This window comes from Anopheles coustani, chromosome 3 (genome assembly GCF_943734705.1).
Source record: "Anopheles coustani chromosome 3, idAnoCousDA_361_x.2, whole genome shotgun sequence".
Taxonomy (NCBI): Eukaryota; Metazoa; Arthropoda; class Insecta; order Diptera; family Culicidae; genus Anopheles; species Anopheles coustani.
In genome coordinates this window covers 79,414,199-79,438,645 of record NC_071288.1, presented here as the reverse complement: position 1 = coordinate 79,438,645, position 24,447 = coordinate 79,414,199, and the positions used below count along the sequence as shown (strand labels likewise).

Below are 24,447 nucleotides of genomic sequence, written 5' to 3'. Positions count from 1 at the left end.
GATGCACAACCCGATATGGATTGCAGGTAAACAAAGGCATTTGGGAGGATGGAACGAAAAATTTCGAAACATACACTTTGGATGCTGAATCACCGGTTTTGTTCTTGTTTCGGGATGAAATTGGCGGAGGAAAGGTTTCCGATTTCTGGCCATCGATAGCTTACACTGCGAGGGGGAAAAAGGGCAAACGTTTACGTTTAGGACGGACCTTTTCGGTCAAGCGAGCTGCTCGGAAAAGGTGATGATGATGTTTGTTGTGGATTAGAGATATGTTTCTTCCAGGAAAATAGCTTTCTTTCTCAAAGTTCTTAACAAAAAAGTGGCTACATCATCGAGCCCGCCTTCAATTATTTTTGATATTTGGGACGGAGGATTTAAGAAAAGCTTGCCATTATTGGAAATTGAATGTGATCTTTTATCTCATGCATTTCGAGCCCGAGAATGCGCGAGGAATACTAGAAATCGCAAGCGTGGCGAACCATGAATGTAAAGAAGGTTTCTTAATTCCTTCGCGTCAGCATATTTTTTCCCCCGACCAACTAAACATAAGCGATTTTTCCTAGATGCACCAGAAGATAGGACGGGGCCGGAGAAAGACAAATCATTCTTTGGCAATTTCGTTAAACGCTCAAATACATAATGCCGCCACGGTAAAGAACCACCATTCCCATCCCGTGCGGTACTTAAAACCGATCATTATGCTCGTTATCGCACAGGTGAATTCTTTCAGCGCGCGCCGCAGCATATTAGAGCGTTTTTCCGAGCGCCAATCCGCATTCCGTTTGTAGCAGGGGTGTATTAAATTTCTCCGTCGAGGTTTTCCTCCCCGGGGCCCCCCCTTTTTCCTTGCGCCGAGGGACATGGAAAACCGCAACCGAGAGGTATATTGAATTCAGCGGCGAATCTTTCGCGTAACACATTTTCGCAGCATTAGCAATTCAAATGTGCTGCTCCACAACCTGGCGCATGGAAGCTGCTCGTGTAATAAGATGGAACGGGAGAGTGAAGGAGGGCTGAAGAAAACCCGACTCGCACCGGCTGGTGCTGATGCTGAGACGTCGGTGGTTTTGCGGTGAAAAACTCCGTTCGGATGCGTTTCCTAGGGCAGCCGCGTTTTCCAACGCGAGGTACTTCCGAAAACTTAATTCGATTCACTTCAACACCTGAACGCGGTGCGGTTTTTATGGCGAACGGAGATTCACGTTTGGTTTAGTTTTTCCTCGGTGAAAAAAAAAAAAATCCAAAAGATTTCCTTCAGCTTAACCAGGGGGTTCAGAGTTCTTCATCTCCAACACCCGATAACGATAATCGAACGGTACGTGGGTGTATGCGTGTGTGTATCTCAGGTCTAATATGCCATCATCATCAACACCGTCTACGGAATCGGATGATGCGTAAAAATATGGCAGCATAATCTTGCTATCGTAGCTATAGAAAAAAAATGACCCACTATGCAAAAATGAGACACATTATGGCACATAACCTGTATCGACGACTGAACAAAATATTGCATGATCAGTATGTTAGAAGGATTCAGGAGAACCTGAGAAGTAACCCACGCCAATTCTGGAGCTATGTAAACTCGAGGCGCGTTAATACCCGAATACCTCAGCTCATAACGTACAATGGCTCAGTTTCCGCTAATGACCAAGAGTCCTGTAATCTCTTTGCAGACCGTTTTAGAAATCAGTTCTCAAGTGGAGTTAGTTACGACATGCCTCGTTTGAATGCCGCAGTTGCAAATGTTCCGCGTGAATTAGTCAACTTTACTCCATCTGATATTGATGTGTCGGTGGAATCGGTAAAAAAAGCGATTAATACGATAAAGCAATCATTGAGGCCAGGACCTGATGGTGTACCGTCAGCGATATTAAAAAAATGCAGTGCCTCTCTCGCAATGCCTCTGTCCAAGATATTTTCCATGTCGCTTGAACAGGGTACGTTCCCTTTTGCGTGGAAATTTTCTTGGATGTTTCCTATTCATAAGAAAGGCGACAAAAAGCATGCTGAGAATTACAGAGGCATAACTTCTCTGTGCGCCTGCTCAAAAGTATTCGAGGTGATTGTCCATCGTGATCTTCTGAATTGCTGCCGGGATGTCATCAGCAGGCGCCAACATGGTTTCTATCCGCGAAGATCTGTAACAACAAATCTACTTGAATTTGTCACCGTGTGCCATGAAACTTTCGCGTGCGGACTCCAACTGGATGCTGTATACACGGACCTAAAAGCGGCCTTTGACCGTGTGAATCATTCATTACTGCTGGCTAAACTGCAGAGGCTGGGTGTGTCACCATCGCTGGTTGAGTGGTTCAGCTCTTATCTCCACGATCGTCGCTACTCCGTGCAGATAGGTGATGTGTTCTCCAATGTGTTTGAAGGTACTTCTGGCGTACCACAAGGGAGCAATCTTGGTCCTCTGCTGTTTTCAATATTTTTTAATGACGTGACTACTGTGATTCCCGAAAAGGCTTGCTTAATGTATGCGGATGACCTAAGGATCTATCTGCCAATTGAGACTGAAATGGACTGCGATACTTTGCAAACATTCTGTGATAACTTTAGTGATTGGTGCCATCTAAACGACCTAAGTATTTCAACTGAAAAGTGTTGTGTGTTAACTTATCATAGAATAGACAAACCTGTCGTTCATAATTACAAAATCATGGGTACCGATATTGCTCGCGTAACCGAGGTCCGCGATCTCGGAGTTTACCTAGACAGTAAGTTAACGTTCAATGTGCACTACAAGAAAATAATAGATAAAGCTACGAGGTTGCTAGGATTTGTTTGCAAGCAGTGTCAGGAATTCACAGATCCTACATGTGTAAAAGCGTTATATGTCAGTCTGGTCCGCTCAATTTTAGAGTTCAATAGCGTCATTTGGTCTCCGTCTACCGATTATTGGACACATAGAATAGAGGCAGTTCAGCGTCGGCTTACTTGTGTCGCGTTACGACTTTTCTCTCGATCTGTATCGTTTCGACTTGACTATCGTACACGTTGCTTGTTATTAGGTTTACAATCCCTTGACCACAGGCGTAAAGTTGCGCAATGCGTATTCATTGGTAAACTTTTGACAGGAGAGATTGACGCCCCTGATTTGCTGGCTAGAATTAACATATATGCTCCTGCTAGAATTATAAGAAATAGACAATTTTTAGCACCTCAACTACGTAGGCGATTATACAGCCATAACGAACCTCTGTTAGTGATGATGCGAAACTTTAATAATTACTATGAGTACTTTGACTTTAACTCCTCTATGTTACGCTTTAAAAATGAATTGCTGCTTCTTTATGCTAGAGTTAGTCCTTAGTATTAAGCTCAGTGTCCAGGCCGTGATGTTGGCCACACACTTTATAAGAATAAAATAAATAAATAAATAAATAAATAAATAAATAAATAAATAAATAAATAAATAAATAAATAAATAAATAAATAATTTATGACCGTTATATTGGCCCGTTTCAGTTACCCCCCCACCCATCGCAACGGGCACCCTTTCATTGGGAAAATGTGCGTTTTCTCTCCCCCATCTTTTCCTTGCATCCATTAGAAAGGCGTCGGAAATTCCATCAAGTGTGGAGGATGGGTTAAATTTTACGATATGTACTTGCACGTCGTCGTCGTTCAGTTCGGTTTGGGTATTAATGAAAAGTAAAGCGCAATGGCATAATTTTCCGCGTCGTATTTCTTGCCCATATTTTATGTATCAATTATACAACCCTAACGTCTTTCGTTTCTTTCTTTTACTTTCGTTGCAGAATTTCGAAAAGTGTTGACAGTGGAATATCGTTTCGAGTGCAGAATGTGCGAAAACCCTTCGTTGGATGTGTGGAAATCGTTGCTTGAGTGAAGGTTGAAGCGGGAAGAAATTATCTGAAAATCGAAGAAGAAGTGTGGAGAAAGGCAAAACAACGAGCGCGAAAAGAGCGCCATCAAGATAACACGAAACAAATAGCGAATTAGCGAAAATAGCCAATACAAAGAATAACAAAATGTGCTCAACCAAAGTGTCGACGGGTGGCGCGAGGGTGGCGCGGCTGGTGCTGACGGTCGTCGGCTTCCTGTCGACGGTCGCCGCCGCCGCCCACTGGGACCACGCGGTCGATCTGGACGAGAACTACCGGCTACTGTGGAGCATCGCCGGCCAGGACATCACGTTCGAGGTTCAAGCCCGCACGCTCGGCTACGTCGGGCTCGGGTTCTCCACCGACGGCACCATCTACGGCGCCGATATCGTCATCGGGTGGGTCGACGCCGGCCAGGTCCACTTCCAGGTAAGTCTCTCCTGCACCCCTTCCCGCTGGTGATGATTTACTTTATTGAAAACACGATCACAACCCGCCCACGCGCGTCTTCCATCGGTGTGACATCGACCTCGCGGAAGAACTCGCAAGACCCAAACCTATGATCAACCCCTGCGTATGTGTGTGCGACGGAGGTGGGGCCTTTTGTTTAACCGCCTCTTATGCTCCTCCGCGTTTTGGGAGTCGAACGCCGAACCGCATTGTTCTTCCACCGGATGTGTTTGCGATCGTGTCGTTCGATTATTAGTTGATCTCGCTCACAGCGGGTTTCCCCCGCTTTTTTCCTTCACTTTATTTCGTCGCATTAACGATCGATTCGTTGAAATCATTTGTGCGGCATCGAAATGCGTGGAGGACGCAACTTGCCGCGCAAAGAACAGCCGAGGTTATGCGATTCTCTTGGCGCGATCCTGCAAGGCGAGGAGTACCAATAAAAGAAGAAAAAACACAGGGCAACGGTTAGAGCAACATAAATCACACAAATGAGGTACCGGGAAGTGCAAAAAGGTATAAGGAAAAGGATTAACCCCAAAGTGGCTCGAAATCAACGGGTCTTGAATTTTTTGTGAGCTACAACGAAAGAGGAAAAATGACGAAAAAAGCCCCAAAGGATATGCCTCGAGTATAATCTATGCTTGGCAAACGTACACAATTTGCAAATGATGAAACCATTTTGGGGCTACTTTTGTCTCTCTTTCACTCCAACACTATCTCCGCACTCATCCCCGGTCGGTTATCTGTGTTTCACGATCGGAAGATGAACCAGCGAACTTAATAAGCAAAGTTTCGGGTCAAATCTTTATCCGTTTTCCACTCTGGGGACCGAAATCTGCCATCGTTTTTGTGCCATGTTGTGTTGTGGTGGGTCTTTCTCCCTCTCTCTCTCTTCGGCCAGCATAATGAATACATTCATAAAAACTTACGATTCTATTATGCTCTCCGGCGTTGGTTGGGCCCGCGAGTTTGTGTGTGTGTGTGTTTGTTCTGGTGTTCAGTTTCGTCTACGACTCCGACGAGCGACTGTTTATAATTTAATTAATGTTATTAATGAGTGACGATAAATTTCCCCGCTTTTCTTTCGAGATATGCGCCTCCGAGGATGCTTTCTTCTTTCCTAGTTCGGGTTGCCTTTTTTTTCTTTGGTGTTGTCTTAACAGTTGTCCTCCTTTTGCTTGTGATTTCATTTGCTTCCCCGACCCGATCTGGGGTCACTGATAAGCGAATGCGGACTTGCTATATCCTACACACACCCTCATCGGTCGGTGGGGAAGGGTGGAAAAAGGGCAAGAAAATCAAACAAACTGTGCGTGCCACTTTATTTTCGTTTGGCTCGCAGCTTCATCTCCTCGCGATAAGCATCGCGGCCCGCCGTGCCGAGGGGTCGATGGCATTTTCTCTGTCTCGGACTCGTCATAATTAGTGGGCGGTTGCTCCAACAACTCGGTTGGACTCCGAACAGAGCGATGGCTGTGTGTGTTTTTTCAGTCAAGCAAAGAACGCAGCGCGACAAGAATTAGCGCGTCAACAGTTCGCTCGAGTGCAACCATTTTTTTTTTTCGTCTTCATTTTTCCCTCAACACTGGAAGGAAGAAAAAAGTTTCACTCGTGATTAAATCCGACCGAGGTTCTTATGACACGTCGCGACAGAAGAAGGTTCCGTTCTGTTTGATGCTTAATGAAGAACGTTGTTGATGACAGCAGTTTAAATCACTCATTTTGTTCCAATGGGTTTTCCTTTTTTGTTGGTAAAGTAAACTCAACAAACAAACGAATTTCCTACCCATATCGAGCCGGGTGGATCTCGAAGTCGTCAAGTGTTGGAAGAAAATTCATCCACCCGGCAACCGAAAACGAAAGGAAAAAATGGTGGAAGACGGCAACGATAATACCACCGTGGAAAAGCCGATTAACGAGGGGGAAAACGAGGCGTTACGCATCCTCAAAACTAGTGTCGGACCGGGCCGAAAAGCGTCTGAGAAGTCCGGCCCACGGGAAGAGACCACTCCGTTATGCAAATGTGTTACTTATCAAGCCGTACATTTGGAGTTTACTCGCTTTCTCGTCTGCGGTCGTTTGGTGCAATGTTTTGTTTCGTTTTTTTTGCTTTTTTATTCTTTTTCCTCGAAACATCCGCACATTCGTCTCCCCAAAATGGCTTCCTTTCGTGAACGCAACACGAGTTGTGGTGAGCACAACAACACTTCGCAGCAACAAATGGCGAGGGGAAGGAAGAAAAAAAAACGAATGGAAAATAAATACAACGCGAACCCCGGGCAATATTTTCGGGGCGTGGAAAAGCCAACACAGCATACCAAACCTCCTCCCCATTCTTCTGCGTTTGGGAAGCGCTTTTCCAACGCTGGCGGAGGGTCGCGCCGTTTTGCCGAAAAGTTGCCGAAAAACTGTTGCATAAATTACGTCCATCACCTGTGGTGGGCAGGCCTTTCAGTCGCAGCTTGGGTTTGTTGTTTTTTGGTTCGTTAGTGTGAGGTCCGGACACACGGACACATATGCACACACACACACACACACACACATGGACACACAGAATCATCATTTTCATTGGTGCGCCTAAGTGTAGCTCGTTAGTGTGATGATTTAAAGGTGGAATTGAACGAGTTCTTACCATCTTGCCATCCCATGTTTCCCACTTTCCTTATCTACCAATCTACGACGTATCTTCTCTCTCGTGGTGGTGGTAAATTTTGACGTCAGAGATGGTTAACAATTGATACAGTTTTCGAGCCCCGTTTCATTCTCCTCTCGAGGCCAGAAAACCTCAAGGCTGGATGGTGATTTGAATCAATTTGAAGGAATGCAATCTTCACCGCGGCATATCGGAGGAACCCCGAATTAAAAAAAAACGAAAACGACATACAGATAGATAAACTCACTTGATTGGTGGCAATCGTTTCCATTCGGACACCACCACCATTCGGGACGGGGGGGGGGGGGGGGGGGGGGGGGGGTCCATCCCTTTTTCCAGACGCGTGGACCCCCGCCGGGCGACGCGGAACAAAGAGAAAAGGTTTCGAAATCGAACTCGTTTTACGGAAACAAAAACCGGGGCAGCGTGGAAAACAAAAAAACAAAAACCCTCCCGAGAGCGGGGGGGAGTGGGGAAAGATGGAACTAGTTTTTGGAACTGTGTCTCTCTCGGGGGGTTTGGCATGTTCTGGGCGTAGACACGCGGGCCAGAGCTGTCCCGGTGGGACATAAAAATGATATCATATTAAGACGATGGTCAAGACGGTTCGTTTTGGTGGTTTGAAAATGGTTTGCGCTCCGTTTATTGCATCACATTCGGGGCGGGTTGAAGGTCTCAACCAGTAAACGGTGTCTCAAGACGCAGCTGGATGTAGAACTCGCTTTCTTGCTTTTTCGCCGCACTTTCTGGGACCGTGCGTAAATTATGACGGTGTAATTGAAGATGAAGGGAGCATCAGTTGAGTTGATTAAAATCAATTTGTTTTGATTTGAGCCCTCCCCGGGACGGCAGCGTGTGCCGTTTGCTGCGCGGTCGGTTTCGAATGGACTTCATCGTTGTTTTTTTTTTTTTATTTGGCAAGATCACCCCCCAAAACGTTGAGCTCACGTTCACTTCGCACGGGTTGACGAATTTCTCCAATTTACATTCAACTCCAAGGACGCTTTGATTAATACGCTCCAATCTCCGCCGGACTGTCCGGAGTTGTTCTTCTCGGAGGGATTGGGATGCAAGACTCCAAACGCCAAGCTAAAGCATCCTTCCATCCGGAGTTCCTGCTTGGTTAGATATGTGTGTGTGTGTCTAGGAAAGATCCCGTCCGTAGTATCCCATCTGGTGCCCGGTGGCCACGATGACGGTAATCCTTCAAGTTTTTACCATGGACGGTGGCCCTTTTGGATAAGTGGAGAAGGAGAGGAGAAGAATGAGGTACCATTTATATCCCAAGGAAAAGTGCACCGGAACCCGGGATGCAGTTGTGCATCAAGTGCAAAGTAGATGCAAACGAACGGTGGGAGCAGATTTTCGTCTCATGTTTCCCACTCCTCGCCGGGAACATGTTTAAAGAGGGCGCCTGAAGTGGGTGGAAGGAAATTTCCAGATTAAAATGCGACCGTCTGCCACTTGCTGCTGCTCGCCTGGCTTTTTGCGTCTTATCAATTTCCAGCCCTTTGCAGATAGTTCCGGGGGCGAGACATTTTCGCATCAAAAATACCTCTTCCCGGGACTGCATTTGTTTGCTTTGTCGTCACATGAAAGAACGTCAGAAGTGTGTAATAACAATCGCATTACTTTGAGATGGGCTGGAAAAGGGAGCTTCTGTCCCTGTTCTTGTGGATGAATATTTTTGCAAGAATAGCTCTACGGCAGCTGAGTCCATCGCCGGCTTTCCCCCACCCCCCGGAACGACTACACCTGCTTTACACGTTTTAAAACAATTTAATATCATGCCAACCGAGGACAGCGATCGTGCGGCGACGCCGGATAAACAAATCTTTAACACAAAATCCTCCGGTTGTGTGAGAAGTCCCTGGGCTGGATTTCCGCAAGCACGAAAGGACGCGCCGAAACCACAAAGCGTCGGTCTGGACGTTTTTCCGGAGCCATTTTATCTTTTCGCCCGGCTGACTGAGACGGATAGTGCCCGAGGCACAATCGTTGTCCAGGTTGAACGATTCGAGTTTTGGCCAGAAGTGCAAAATAAAACTACATCCTCCCTGGTGGAAAGTCCTGGTCCTGGACGGGAAGGGGAGTTCTGGGAGTTTGGAAGCAGGTTGGTCTCGTTGGTGTGTTTTGGGGATGAAGTCTAAATCAAGCCAGTGAACCCTGCGCTGTGGGTTCCACTCCTCCAATCCTCCCGATGGGGGAGGGATTGGTCCCGACTGATAAATGTAATATGCAAATTTCGGAAAAACCTCCCCACACCGAACAATAACCGGCTATGACTGTGAATGGCATCGTTTCCCCGAGAGGTGTCCCTATTGCGCCCGAGGATCCGCACCCGGAACCTGGTTTTGTGATGGACTTCCGGGCGTTCGCCACGACACGCACCTAAGCGGACGGTCTGTGAGAATGATGCCACTTTACGGGACGGGACGTCATGTTCGCAGTGAACCGGATCTAGACCGGGAGGACCACCTCAAGCCATCAGACGGAAGGAATGCCATTGTGCTCGTACGATGATCACCATCATCCATGAGACGTTCAACAGAGGAAATTGACGAGAGCAAGGTGATTGACGCCAGATATTGGACAATTTCATTCTGCAGTCCTTGGCATCGGACTTCATGTGGGCAAGTTCCCAAGAACGTCGTCGTCGTCGGAACGGAATTCGCCTTTTCAGCTTATCCACACTCCATCCGGTAGTGGACGCCGGTCTTCACCGGGTAATTTTTCCCCGGAGAAAAGAATAAACTCGGAAACGTGGGTTTGCCATTTTTCCCTAATGGCGAATGGTGTCTGCAGTCCAGCGCGTCGTCGTCGACCCAGACATACGGAATAAGAGGACCAAGGAAAATCGTTCAGCTTTAAACCCCGGACGGTGACTGCCTGTTGCAGCCCGAAACTGGGACCGGTTTCTGGTTTCCATCCTCGAGGGCACGAACACGCCGAAACGCCCCCGACAGACGTTTTAAAATTCCAAAGCATAAACGCACATAAACGTCACGAAAGTTGGCGAAAAACGGAAACTTTCGATAGGGGACGGCACCGGGACGGAGGCGGTCTGCGATGTGGTTTGCAAACATTTTCGAAAGAATACTCATTTCACAATGATAGAGATTTATGATTTGCTTACCTTCCCACCACTTCCGGTGCACGGCGAAGGGGAATTTGGGAAGGGAAACAGGGACGTGAAGCAGGAAACGTAGATCCCAAACCCAAACGCTCCGTTGTGGTATTCGTAGGCCTCCCAAAAAGTTTGGCGAAAAGCTTTTTTTCAACCTTCTAATGCTTCTACCAAGTGACGGGCACGGGGGAAAAGGGAGAAACGGTGCGGAAAGATGATAAGTCGACAGGGAAACGCATACAGCGCATGAGAAAAAGGCAGAAAAGGGGACGCTCTAACATTAATTGGTAGGAGGAACGACTTTGGACTGTTATAAATATTTTTTCCCTCGCACATTTCTTTTGGTTGAGTTCTTCGGAAATTCCAATTTCCTTTTCGCCAAAACGGGGCAAGAAGTTTCCAAAGCCGCGAGGATCAGCGAGTCGAAAATCGGACGGTTTTGTTTGGTGGACCGGTGGTATCTTTTATTACCTTTCATTTGGAGTATCTTCCGCCCCCGGGGTCCCACCTTCCCCGTCCGGTGCTGCAGGGTACGGTTCACGAAAGCCCCGGGCCGATGCAAATTATGACCCGGGCCACTAATTTGAATGATTTATCACCGGCCGTGTGGTTGTAAAAGGTTGAAAAAATGTTGGCTAAATTTGCTTTTGAGACCTTCGGAGGGCTATGGGAGTTTTGCTTGTACTTTGGCCTCGCTCTGCCATTAATCCAGATCGGCACGCACTCTTGTGGAAGTTGCCGGGTTTTACTGGCGATGGCCAGTCGTAATAGCCCCGAGCTCATAGCAAAAGGCTACCGGGCAAAGGGAAACTTATTGCTCCGAAAAGACCGCGATCATAAAATTGTAAATCTTGTCTTGAGAAATCCCAAGAAATGAAATATAGCCCAACCGCTAAGCTACGACTCAATCGGCGGCTGTTTTGTTTAAAGTGTTCCATTTGCCAAAAAAAAAGATCACTTTTGTGGCCCGCAACCATTTGAAATTACCCATCATCATCATCATTGACACCGTCAGTAAGTAAAAGTGCGTAATGGGAAACGTCAACCTCCAACGGGGCCTAAATGAAAGTAACTGTAATGACCCAGAAAAGTTGCACCTAGAAAGGATGGATAGCTCTCAGGCACTTTGGAAGTTGCCTGGACCTCAAGGGGAGCGTTGGAAAAGTTGACCAGCGATCCCCCCCAAGGGTTTGGATGACATGGCCGGTAATGATCCGGGGAATATCCTGCGCGATAGGGCAGCTTACCGCCCGCAACCGGAAGTATCCGTTACGGAGGGCAGGCATTAGCATTTAGATTGAGTTCGTCCCTTTTTACCACGCAACACTCGACACTCATCACGGATCGAAAAGGGCACAAAGCCAACGACCCAGGCTTGCGCTATTATAAACCTGCCAGCTCGATGTGTTTCTTGACGTCCACCGACGAGAGGCGCGCCGTGAGAAATGACGGGGAAAAAAGTGTTGGAATTCAATTTTTGAAGCCATTCTGAATCGAAATTAGTTGGGCAACAAGTTTTCGATTCCAACACCGGGTCGAAAGTTGAACAGATCCAGAAGACACTGCCCAAAGCCGTTGAAAGTGATCCCTCAAAGTTGTAACTAGTTAGAGCCACAGACACAAAAGACCCCTTCGGTGGAGCAAAGAAGACTGTCTTATAGCTTCCAAGACCATTCACCGAAACTTCCAGTAGCAGGTTGCAATGTGCTGGTTTTATGGTGCCCCTTCTATTACCCTTAGGTATTTTTTTCCGTCTGTCTGAGTGGTTCAGAATCTTCTTTGATGCTTTTGAAATGTGGCATTGCATCGCTGTTTACGACGATGCACCCCGTTCCAAATGAGGGCTTCTGGATATATCCATCGGACGGAATGAAATCCCCCAAAGAATCTGTGATGGAGGTTAAACGGTCCCGAACTGCTGACGGTGTAATTCTGGCCGGGGCAGATTGGTTCCGAGAATAGATCTCCGCTGAGCGATGGTGTTTTTGGATCGACCTAATGAATTACAATATGTCCCCGGTCGGACAATATAGTACCTCATCGAAAAAGTTCTTCCATGAGGGTTCGGATGCTCCATCTTGTTTTTTGTTTTCATCTGCTTTCACAAAAACACACATAACGCTGGACAACAGCTCGGGAGGAACTCTTTTATTCGTGCAAAAACATATTTTCCTCGCTCGATGAATGTAATCACTGCGTCCCGATCGGAATGTTCTGCCCCAATCCATCCATCCATCCCATTCCGATGGTTGTGCGCCGATGCTGGTCGCACACAAACAAACCGGGGACAGTAATAATAATTTGGCATCATATTTGTCTGCTCCACATGCTGCAAAAGGGGAAATGGTCCCTGCAAGATCTTGTCCTCCGATGGCGACGACGACGACGACGACGCAAAACTTTTCCGTCCCGGAATCATAACAAAACCCGATCGGTGGCGGGGGGAGTGATGGTAGTTCAAGTAAGAAAAATAACCACCGATAGCGTTTACCGTTTGGTGGTACCGACGGTAAGCTTATTTGAACGAAGTGCGAGAACAACAGCGAACTGGAGTATGGGAGGAAAATAAAAGGCGTCGGAAAGGAAGACGCGCTCGATTTCTGCATTATGATTCCTCATTTGCTTGGCGTTATGTGTAGTCATAATAATCATAACCTTTCGTCTTATATGCTACTCACGCTGGGGCTCTCCGAAAGGCATCGCCGAGCCAAAAGGAAATCGACCCCGATGTCTGGTGCCAGTAGCAACATCCTGTCTTTGTCTGTATTAGTGTGTGTGCCTGTTTGAGTTTTTTGTTTTTTCTTCCCATCTTTTCGGGGAGCTGAGAGCCCTCGAGCCTGCTGCTCGCCAGATGGTGGCGGTCTTTACGCGGCGGTCCCACCAGCAATTGCTGGAGGATAATATCCATTCTATAATGATGATGACGCCGTCAATGATACGTTGACGACGCTATACGGGTATCTTCAACAGCACCAGCCGAAGATTTCCTAAGTCGGCCGCATGGATCCATGCTTCTTTTCCTCCTGGATCTTGCTCGAAGTAATTGGTTCTCCTACGTGTGTTCGTGTGCCTGTGTGTGAGAGTGCAAGATTAGCCCAGATTCTTCCGGTACCCGGTACCGACTCTCGTACAGGAGGTAGTTTTGTAATTTTTATTAATTAGTGCACATTCTCCATCGCGACTGCGATTGCAACCGTCGGGAGGGCCCGAGCTGGCGCCGGTGGAAAATTGCTAACAAGCCAACTACACACTTGACGCACACTTACTCAGGCCAATTTCAACCTCGCCCGGCATGGGAGGAAGGTCTCCGGTAAAACTTTTGCTACAAATTGTTTACTTACTTTAATTCAATTTCGTTCCGTTTCTCGTGCTGCCCACCTTTCCTCCGTAACTACCGGTCTTTTTCGACAATGGACAATGGCTGGCAGGGTTGGGTACGCGGGTTGGTCGCCCACTTTCCATTAGTTTTTCCCGCTCGAATAGATTGCCATTAAAAACGCGTTTTTATTGCTGCTGCGAGAGGGAAAAGAAGTGCGCAAAAGGTGAAGGTACACACATGGAGAACGATGTTCCTCGGGGTCTGCGCTTACACACGGTTAAATCTCGCCCCTTCCCGAGAGGGACCCGTGGTGGGCTTTCGATGGCAGTGACCACGGTACGGGTCCAACGGAGAATAAGAGCAGAGTAAACCTCCGGTTGCGGAGTCCCGGTTTGACGAGGGAAAGAATAATTGCTTTTAATTAACATTACTCTTGGCCGTCGACATCGCCGTCTTCGTCGTTGTCGGTGCACCCTGCAGCGAAGGGTGGCCACTCCCGTGCACCGGTCTCTACGCGTAGCTTGGAATGCTTTAAGGTCGCAAGTACACATTTCTCGATGCTGCAGTGCACCGCTATGCTAAGCAAGTCGGGGGAAACGCTTACGTGGTCTTGGAACTTGATCTTGCATTTAGTTTTTTTTGTCTTGTTTTGTTTTGTGTACGATCGCGATCGTTTTTCTGTTCTTATGTTTGATTTTAGCCGTCCAACATCTCCGACCGGAGCTCGACAAAGAGTGAAATAATCTGAATTTCAGTAAGCCCACAAAACATTAAACTCAAATACTTTAACCTACCGGACGTTGGCCAGAGGTAGGGTCGTTCTGAGAACCAAATAGGAGAAAGAAAACGGGGAACATTGTGGGAAGTAGATAGACATTCAGACAAATCGATCGAAGCGTACAAGGGAAACATACCTTCAACAGTAGACGGGAGTCGGAGAAAACCCCGAGGGGCAAAGAAGCCGACGCCGATCTCTTTTTCGCCGGTGATATTGAAAAGCGACCAAAGAAGCGCGTGAGAACATCGGCGGCTGATAGCGACAACTCTTTATTTCGTTTTTTTTCCCCGCTCCGAATGGGATGCCAGCAGATGACTCACGCAGACGGACGCCGCAAGTAATCGCAACGAACCGAGCGCGCGGCTTTGGGTAAAGTTTTTGGGATTTTTTAAGATTTACGCTCAATTAACCTCGCGCGTCGTTTACGATAGAGGGAGTCCTTTTTTTCCACCCGTTCGGCTTCGTCTTTCCTTCCAATCTCCCTTTGGAATGTCATCGTCGAGTCCTTTTCGAAAATTCCCATCCCGAAAGGACTGGCCCCGGGGTCCGAGGGGCTCAATTAACGGTCGCAGGGGGAAAGGCACATTCTTGAGGTGGAATGTGAAGCAGATAAGAGGGCACCCAACACTAGCATTAGCCCGACCGGTGAGATACGCGGACTCCGCAATGACACGGACGCACACAGAAGCGGCAAGCTCCGAACTCTGTTCGTCTAATTTTGAAATGATTGATCGAACATTCACTCCGTCATCATCGCGCCAACGCCGTCATTAGGGTAAATATTGGACGACCGAATGGAAGGCGCACACAAACACACAAACACACACACACACACACACACGGACAAATGTATACCGTCTCATCGTGCACTTCTATTTCTTACCCACGCCTTGGGGCGCACACTTCCGCCGGGTTGGGGGATTTCTGGGCTAGCGAAGGGGGAGGAGAATTGCATCATGGCGCCCTCCGACACAAATCGCACAGAAGCGAACCAGTGACTTGACACTTTCGCAACCCCGACGTCGTTGGAAGGTTATTTGACACCGATAGTTTCAATCAAAAGTCTCCATCGTCCATCATCCAGCAGGCCCCCCGAAAACCAACCCGTGGTGCGGGTCGTGGAAAACCCGGCCGGCACGAAATGGAGCGGAAATTGATTTCAATCAATACTCTACCCCACCGCAAAACCGGCGTTTGTTTTTCGCTGTGTCGTGGTGCGCCCTCTGTCGGTGGAGGTCACTTTCAAATCAAACCCAAACGGTTCCCCAGGGAGGGAAGTTTGGAGGGAGTTACGGATGGGGCGGGGGAATAGTGCACAAACTTCGCCGGTGTGACCCGGAAAAAGAAATGTGTTTCCTTCTCGGGGTCATGGCGTGGAGATTTCGGGAGGCCCCACGACCACTTCCGGAAGTTGGTGAAGCGAACCTCGGATGCGTCGGTTTCTCGTTTGTTTCTCGTATAAGGTTTTTATTTTCCTACAGGGGAAGATGATGTTCCCTTTTTTGTGCCGACTCTGCCGAGTGGCGAGTGGCATCATAAAAAAAAAAAACGGGTGGCCCAAACCGGGGTGGAAGCCAAAGAAAAGATTGATTCCGAGACGATCTTCGCCACCGGGGGAATTAATTTTACTTTCTGGGTCAGACATTAAGGGGGTTTTCGCTCTCGGTCGTTGGGAACTTTGGGAGGGGGGGAGCTTAAAAATGTGGCGGTCTGTAATCAAAAGTTGAATTAATTCTTTTTTGCTTTCTGACTTGGCGTCGTCCCCAACTCATCACACATCACACATGCATGCGTGTGACGCGGGGTGTTTACTGGGTCCGCTCCGGATTGCGAACTTTCACTCACTGCAGCAGGGCTTGATGATGGGTTCTCTACCGAAAAATGGGGTGTCGAGGACCTCGAAAATAGGGGAGAAAAAGTGAGGGACACCTTCGAAGGTGTAATTATCAATCGCGTCGAACATTGGCCGTCGTGCGGGAAAATGGTTAACTCCGGTGAAACAGCAACTTTCCGTGCACGCCGAATCAGGCCACCGAACGTACATCCGCCGCTCGGTTGTGGTTGGTCGGTCGATAATCGTGTGTTTAATTAATCAAAAACCTACCGCGGGTCTTCTTGTGTGTGAATTTGTGAACCCTTATATTTGGCGGCGTTGAGAGTTCGCCTAACCTCGATTTTTGGTGGAAGAGAAGATCGGTCGGTTAAACGAAACCGACTCTCACCCAGTTGGAGGAAACGAAATTAGCCCACATTTGCGCCACACGAAAAAGTCCTCCCGATCCTCTCAACTCCAACCCAACCAAGGCCCCGACAGGCCAATTAATTTTGTCTTTTCCAGTAGTGTGTATGTTGCGCTATATGCCGCTTTAAAATTAGTCACCCAATTCAACCACGCTCCGCTCGATCTGCATCATTCCGCCGCAGAGAACCATCTGTGTTGTCACACGGTATGTGTATGTTTTGTGTGTCTCCCGAACTCTCTACGGAGACCGGTTCAGCTTGTTTCTTGGGTCCGTAAAGTCAAAAGCCGACACTTCCGGACATTGGCGCTCTGCGCGTTTGAGGAAGGTTTGATCGCCGAACTCCTGCGGGGTCAGCACGACGTGAGAGAGACAGAAAAGGGATCAACGGCGAGACAGGGCGACAGAAATGTTTTATTATCTGCCTCTCGACATCTTGACGACTTATCCACCCCGAGAGAGGACGGCCGAAAGGCGACATATCGTTGTGGTTTTGCTGGCGGTTGGGCAACGTTTGTTTTTCCTTTTGCTTCATTTTTCTTCATTCTTTCTTCTAAAAACCAAAGGTTTCCATTGCTCGCCTGCTTGTTTGTCTCATCCCTGGGACTAGTCGGGACGGGTCCACCACTGAAAATCTCCGACGTTAGCCTAGGACGTTGGGTTGGGTCTCGAGCTCGGCAACAACATTTCAAAGAACGCTCGACTCCGGCGGGTCGCTCCGTCTCCAAGTTAATTACTTTTTAATCCTTGTGATGTTTCGCCCGCGCCATGTCTCGCACCGGTTCCCCAGACCCGCACTTGACTCACCGAGGACGACACACTCGGATAAGGTTTGAATTCCATTCGCCTTGCGCCAGCATTTTGTCACCGTCTCTAAAAACAGGTGGCCGCCGCGTTCGTTTGGAGGAAGAGATCCGTAGCGACAATCTTTCTTCCACTCGCTGCGCTTGCGAAGGATAAAACTTTCAACGCGGCATTAGCGGCTAGCGTACATCGCACAGCCTGACAGGCGATTAGGAATGATTACATTTCACATTCCCGTTCCCGGTGGAAAACTTTTCAAGCTCTCCACCATTCTGCGAACGTGAGATTTTATTTTAGCTCCATTAAATCATCGCCAATCGCGGCGACAACAACTCCTAGACCTCATTAGTCCGATTCACGAGCCAGCCTGAAATCAATTTACACCTTCGGGCGTTGTGCAGATCCGTTAATTTATTTGGACAACATAATTCACACCCTCGAGGACTAGAGTTCGGGGAGGGGGTGTGCAAAAAAAATAAGCCGCCTCCGTAAAACAGGCCCTCCCACGCTCTTCGCGTCTTAGCCGACTTGAAGTGCCTCCGAGGTAGGTTTCAAAAGCGACCGCCAACGGTAGAAAAACTTCCAAAAAATCGCTTCCCATCAGAACCGTTGGCAAAGGAGTGTAAATTGTCACTTCACGCCCGGACCTCGATTCGCACCGACTGGAAACCCGGGTCGCAAGGAAGAGACCCTTTTCCGAAGGTGGAGGTGACCACGAAAGGTGTGAAATAATTAACACCACCACCAGCACCACCGTTCGGTTGCTGCCAGCTGCTTTACCATCTTCAGGGTAAACCGAACCGAACCGGCGACCGGCGGCCGATTATCGTCACCGTGGCCGGAGCTGGACGTTGACCATGATCCATTTGCGTTTAGGGTGGTTGATTTTCATAATTTATACACACCCAAACCGGCCTCCTGGTTCGGTGAGTTTAATTTATTCACTCAGGTTTATGCAGAGGCTTCCTTCCTGACGCGCGCGGCTTGATTCCTTCGGGCGGGGAGACCACAAGTAAAAAAATTAACCCATGCGAATAAAAGCAAAAAAAAAAAACCAATGTAAACACACGAGAAATGGAATATAAAGTTAAGCCACACCGATTCACCTCAACCCTTCATTCTAACACGTTCTTTTCCTTCTTTTTTGTTCTTCCTCCTCAGGACCGGCACTTCATCATGACCAGCAACGGCGAACCGCACGTGGATCCATCGCAGGACTACATTCTGCTGCTCGGCTACCAAAATGCAACCCACACGGTGCTGCGCTTCCGCCGGAAGCTCGATACGTGCGATACGGTACACGATGTGCCGATAACGGTAAGTTCCCTCTGGACAGTGGGAGAAGGGTTTGGAATTTGAATTGAACCGAACGGAATGCCACCGTTGGGCGAGCGCCATTGATTACGGCGACAATCGCGATGCGAATTGGGAATGGAATTTGAATTAACTTTAAGCGGTTCAGTTAATCCCGGCGGGGGGCTGGGTGGGTGAAACGATTTACCGATGGGACTTTGATTGATTTTAATGGGTGTTGCGCACCATACTGTCCCTTACGAGATAATTAGCATTCGATACAAGCTTTCAATGGAGGAAGAAAGCCATTCTAGAGCTAGTTAAGATATTCTTCCTTTCCTTTCCGAGATTTAGAACTCTTTGTGTTTAAATATGGCATCACAGGTTACACCATAAATTATTACTCGTTCAGAAGAATCCTGACATTCCCCGAAATGATGCAAGATGGTGAGAATGAGACTTACATTAAGTTTATCATTTTTCTCCCTTACCATCTTGAGAAGGGAAATCTTTCGTTTCAGCTTGTTTGTTTTTTTGTTCGCGCGCAGAGATTCCGAGCGCATTAAGAATGGTTGTTTTTGGATGGTATGTCAAGGAAGTAGAAGGGGGGTAGAACAGGGACAGGAATGGCGCTCCAGACACGATGATGAATTTATGCAAATAGCAAAAATTGCGCACTGTTATGAATGCAAATTCAAATTATAAAACGCTTACAGCCACCGGGAAAACGCGCTCATCCCGAGTTTCTCCTGCGAATGTTCAGCTGCATCGGGTCGGGAAGGTGGCGGGAGGAACGGTTGGGAGGGGGGTGGGGGTTTCGGTTCGGTTGGCAGTGATGGATGCACAATTGCGCCCGCGCCCCGGGGAGAGGGTATTACTTTCTTGCAGTGGTTTGCTGAAAAGTTAGATAAATTTTGAAATTCTCCCCGGTTTTCCCGAGGAGAGGCGTTTTCCCGCGGGGTAGGAGAGTATCATGGATGGCCTCCCGGAGGCGGGTTGTGCCGGGAAATCCACTGAAAACCCATCCACTTGGCTGGACGATGGACGAATCACAAAAACCGACCCTTCCCAGACCCTTCCCAGACGATTGGTCAGGATGGTAAAAACATTTTCAGACAAACCTCTTCCATCCATCCAGAGCCAGGACTCTGCAGGACTGACACTCGGTTCATTGAGCAGATTCGGTTACCTCACCGACGCCGTCCCAGGGTTACGACCCGGGTTACGGACGGAGAGCAGACCGTGAAGGGATTTAAATAAATTTACATTTGAATAAGCCGATAATTGAAGCGAATGTCTGTCCCATCTCGACCCGTATGCTGGTGCTATGTTGGCGCTACTTCACCGGTTTGATGAACTTGTCAGGTGCAGATGTGGCGCCCCATTTTATCCCCCCCCAGAGGTTCATGAAAAATTGAAGCACTAGCACATTCGATCGATAACACTTTCGGTTCAAACATTAACCAGGTGCCCGGTTTATCTCTTTCGCTTTCGCTTGCAGAACGACACCATCCGCATCATCTACATGTACCACAGCCGCGACCCGAAGAACGGTGCCCAGGGCATCGGCACGCTGCCCGATCCGACCGACGCGTTCAAAGACTCCGTGCCGATCTTTCTGACGCAGCGCGTCAACCAGGTGCCGATCGAGCTGGACTCGCGAACCCGGACGCTCGAGTTGCGCAACAAAGACGTCCCGATACCGCAGACGGACGAGAACCTGCGCTGGTGCACGACGTTCAAGCTGGACCAGTTCGTCCGCAAGCATCACATGATTCGGGTAAGTGGGAGCTTCCTGTTTAGGGTTCAGGGATGGTTTTACGACCACGACCTGCTCCTCTTAATTGGATGATTTCTCACCATCGGATGTGTTATTGTTTTTTCTTCTCCACAGTACGAACCGATCATCGAGAAGCGATCGAACATTCCGCACCTGAAACACATCGTGCTGTACGAGTGCCAGGGGTCCACGCCGGAACTGGAGATCATGTCGCGCGAGTTCGGACGCTCCTGCGGTCAGGTGGAGAAGGAACTGCTGACCTGCAACTCCATAGTGGCCGCCTGGTCCCGCGGATCGGAGGTAAGTCTGAAGAGGTCATTCACCAAAAAAAAAAAAAACACGGAGATCTTCCCGGAATCTTGCCCGGAGAACGTGCCCGGAGTGTTGAGAGTGATCTCGGTACCGATTATGAATTCCAACAGCGAACAAATCCAAGTGGCCTTTGAAGGGAGAGGAAAAAAAACTGATTTACCTAAACTCCACCATCGTAAACATGTCAAAAAGATCCTATCCCTTCGGGGATGGAACATCTTGCGGCCTTTGTTGGGCACGCATTTAGCGGCTTTTATACGACGGTGAAACGCTCGATCAGATTGCGTGTGCACGTTGAAGATGTAAATATATAATTGCTCCAGAGAAGCCGTGGCGGACGGAAGGCGAGGAGAGGGAGGAAAGAATTATTAAGGCTACAACGTGCACACCTTTCGGACATCAACCGAACGCTGTTTCGGAGACAGACCCCGAAAGGGTGAAGGACTATGATGTCGTCGTCAGCGTTCGACATGACGTGAATAATAATTGTGAATACCGCCCGTCCGCCTTCGTCTTTGTTCGCCGAGGGCTGCGTCATGCTGGGCCTCGCCATCGGAACGATCGATTCGTGGCATCAATTTGTTCCCCCCGTACCTGTTGGAATTCATTTCACCAGGCCTAGACACGCGTGTTTGTTGAGGTGTGCCTACATTGTTACTAACTGTTGTTTGGGTGTTGTTATTCTCTTCCACTAGGGCTTTACGTACCCGCTCGAGGCTGGTTATGCGCTGGACTCGTACCAGGCACGCTTCTACATGATGGAAACGCACTACATGGGCTTCCAGAGCAACTCGGTCGATCTGACGCCGCGCGTTGATAACTCGGGGCTGAGGTTGTACTACACGACGACGCTTCGGAAGCACGACGCTGGAGTGCTCTCGGTTGGTATTCAACCGAACTGGCGCCACATCATCCCGCCGGGCCAGGATCAGGTGCTCTCCGAGGGTCACTGCATCGAGGAGTGCACCCAGCGTGCCTTCCCCCGTCCCGGAATCAACATCTTCGCCGTGATGATGCAAACCAACCATATGGGCAAGAAGATCAGCTTGCGGCAGGTTCGCCAGCGGGAAGAGCTGACACCCATCGCTCACGACACGAATGTTGACGCCAACTACCAGGAGTTCCGTCGGTTACACACACCCGTGAAGGCACTTCCCGGTGATCGGTTGATCGCGGAGTGTACGTACGACAGCACGGGACGTAAGACGATCGCCCTCGGTGGCTACACGTCACGCGACGAAACCTGCCTGGTACTGACGCTGTACTACCCGCGCCAGAAGGAGCTCACCTCGTGCCACTCGATCCCGAGCCTGCCGACAGTCCTTCACGCGGTCGGTATCAACGAGCTGGCGGCCGGCACGAACCCGATTCGCATCTCGTCGCCACCGGAAATCGCCGGCATGACGCTCGAGGAGCGCCTAGTCACCTACGACTGGCGGGTAAACTTCAACGCCTTCCAGAACGTCATCCGGAAGGGTGCCTTCAAGCCGCTCTGCTGGAGCGCCCGTAATACCCCCATCCCGGTAAGTGTTCTCCCCCGATCAAACTCATCAAACTCACCCCGATGAATAAATTTAATCTCCAATCTCCGAGCACACCACCACCAGCCAACACCAGATCCCGGGCAGGGCCTTTGGTCAAGCTCGGGGTTCCACCACTTGACCTCATTCTCAGCCGTGGCATCCGTCCATTCGACACAACTGCCCCGGTCAACAACTCCCAAAGGAACTAATGAATTTTCAACTCTTTCAATATCCAACCACTAACTCCCACGATCCGTTTTCCATTTTCACCACCGAGTGGTGGGGGGAGGAAAAAGCCGCAGCCGGAAAACTTTCCGCCCGCTACCGCTGCCGCCGCCACCCCTTTCGACCGGTGAAAAAGCGGATTATTTATCAGAAGAAAGGACTCCCGGACCTCCGGGGCGTTCGGTTCGTTCGCAGAGTACTTTATAAATCAATTTTATGCAAATATTGAGGTTTTTTCCCCCGCATGAGCCCTTCCTAGCGGGCTCGGCAGGGCGGACGCCAAAGTTTTGCACAACTTCTAGCCTCGTTCCGGCTACCTCTTTCCCTCCATTTGCAGGGCGAGGGTAGTTTATGGGAGAAAGTTTATCGGTGGTTGTGCTCGGACTGATTGTAGAATGCTCGAATGGTCGGAAATGGATGCTTTGTAATACCTTTGCCACGTCTTTTTTTCTAACCTGCTTGTTTCCATGTTCTCTCTCCCTCTCTCCCTCTCTCATCTTCTAGGGTACGGACAACATTGATGCCTATGCACCGGAGCTAACCAAATTCTGGCGCCCGATACCGACGTGCAGCTTTAGCGGTGGCACGTCCGCCGGCGGTTCCAACAGCATCAACCGGTTCGTCACCGAGCGGGACATCAGCCTCGACTGGCCGCCGCTGGAGGACGAGCGGAACAACGTGATCGAGGGTGCGGCCCGCAGCAAATCGATCCGCAGCTCGGCCGCATCGACGAGCCTTGCCGCGGGGTTGGCGACCGTGTCGCGGGTTATTCTCTTTGTCATCTTCATCAACACCGTTAGGTTACTGTGAGGAGGAGACGGAGCAGGCGGAGGAGGGGCGTGTGACCGATAACACGTACCCCTCACCAAACCAACGACAAGCACCCCGCTTCCGCCAGCCGCGGAAAACCCTCGGGGGGTTAGTGTGATAAAACCGAAAGGGCAAAGAGAAAAACTAAACTACTCTCCAGGCCACGGGACGAAACTCCGACACCGGCGGAGGGCGGTCCCGGGCCCGGGCGTTAGGTAGGGAGGGCATCAAGCGTGTGATACAAGACTGGGTCTATTTTATTCGTTAGGCAAAACGTGAGCCGGCGTCGGGAGAGCATGTATAGGTAGGCTAAAGGCAGGCGGGCTTTCGCGCGACTTTCCGCGTGAAAAGCGTCCAAAAACCGATCGGCCGACGACACTCGTCGCTGTTTTTCGGACAAATTGTGTACATTACGTAAACATTAGTTGGTTCCCCGCTAGGGTAGTTGGGTGTGTTTCACCGTTTCACCGACGACCTTTGTTGAAGGGAGGTTTAGTTGAAGGAAAACCAGCCGAGAGATACGAAAAACAAGTCCACTAGTCATTTTACGCGAGCGGGGAATGTAGTTGAGTAGTGTGTATTTAATTCAGGGATATGTAAATGAGGATGTGGATCGCTTTCGGGGATAAAAGCCGGGTGTGTGAGTGAGCCTTTGCTTCTTCCGTAGTCGAATGTGATGATGATGTTCTTCTGCCGGACGGAAGGAAAAGGTTTCATCCTCGAACAGGAGGAGGAAAATTGAATCCGATTGATGAACCACTCGCACGGTTTTACTAGCTCGATACCCCAACCCCCAAACGAGACACACACCCACACAATCACACCTAAAAACCCTTTCGTACCAGGAAGGAACACTATTTGTAAAGCAGAGCATGTAAATATTAATAGGAACAGTAACAAATTGAAAATAAAATATTAAAATCGAATGCATAAAATTAAAGACATACAAGACTTGCCGTTTCGAGTTGGTGATGGTCCGAAAGAAACCTGGTCCGAGCGTGTTGTGTTGCAGGTTCGTTATCTAATTGTTCGGCAGCATCGAACTGGATGCATTGATCTGATTATGCAAAAAGCGGCGGAAGGCTTTGTGCATAGGCAAAGTTTCCGCTTGCCTTCGTTCGGTTATCGGAAATGCGGCTTTTCTGCAAGCTTGTGGACAAGTGCATCGGAACGGTTATCGTTTTTAACTTCGTACGGGAAGTGTTTGTGGGAAGACCACAATCATGGTGCATGGTTGAAAGATGTTCCGGGAGATGAAAGGTCCCAGGCACACATA

At 49.0% G+C, this 24,447-nt stretch overlaps 1 protein-coding gene across 1 annotated transcript; it reads left to right on the top strand.

Annotated features, from left to right (window-relative positions):
• The first annotated feature begins 4,001 nt into the window (after positions 1-4,001).
• On the top strand, positions 4,002-23,171 carry LOC131267220 (MOXD1 homolog 2-like). Its single transcript, XM_058270035.1, has 6 exons — positions 4,002-4,283; positions 18,390-18,545; positions 20,023-20,301; positions 20,416-20,601; positions 21,309-22,136; positions 22,866-23,171. The coding sequence occupies exons 1-6, from the start codon at positions 4,002-4,004 to the stop codon at positions 23,169-23,171; spliced, it is 2,037 nt and encodes a 678-aa protein (XP_058126018.1).
• Positions 23,172-24,447: the final 1,276 nt, after the last annotated feature.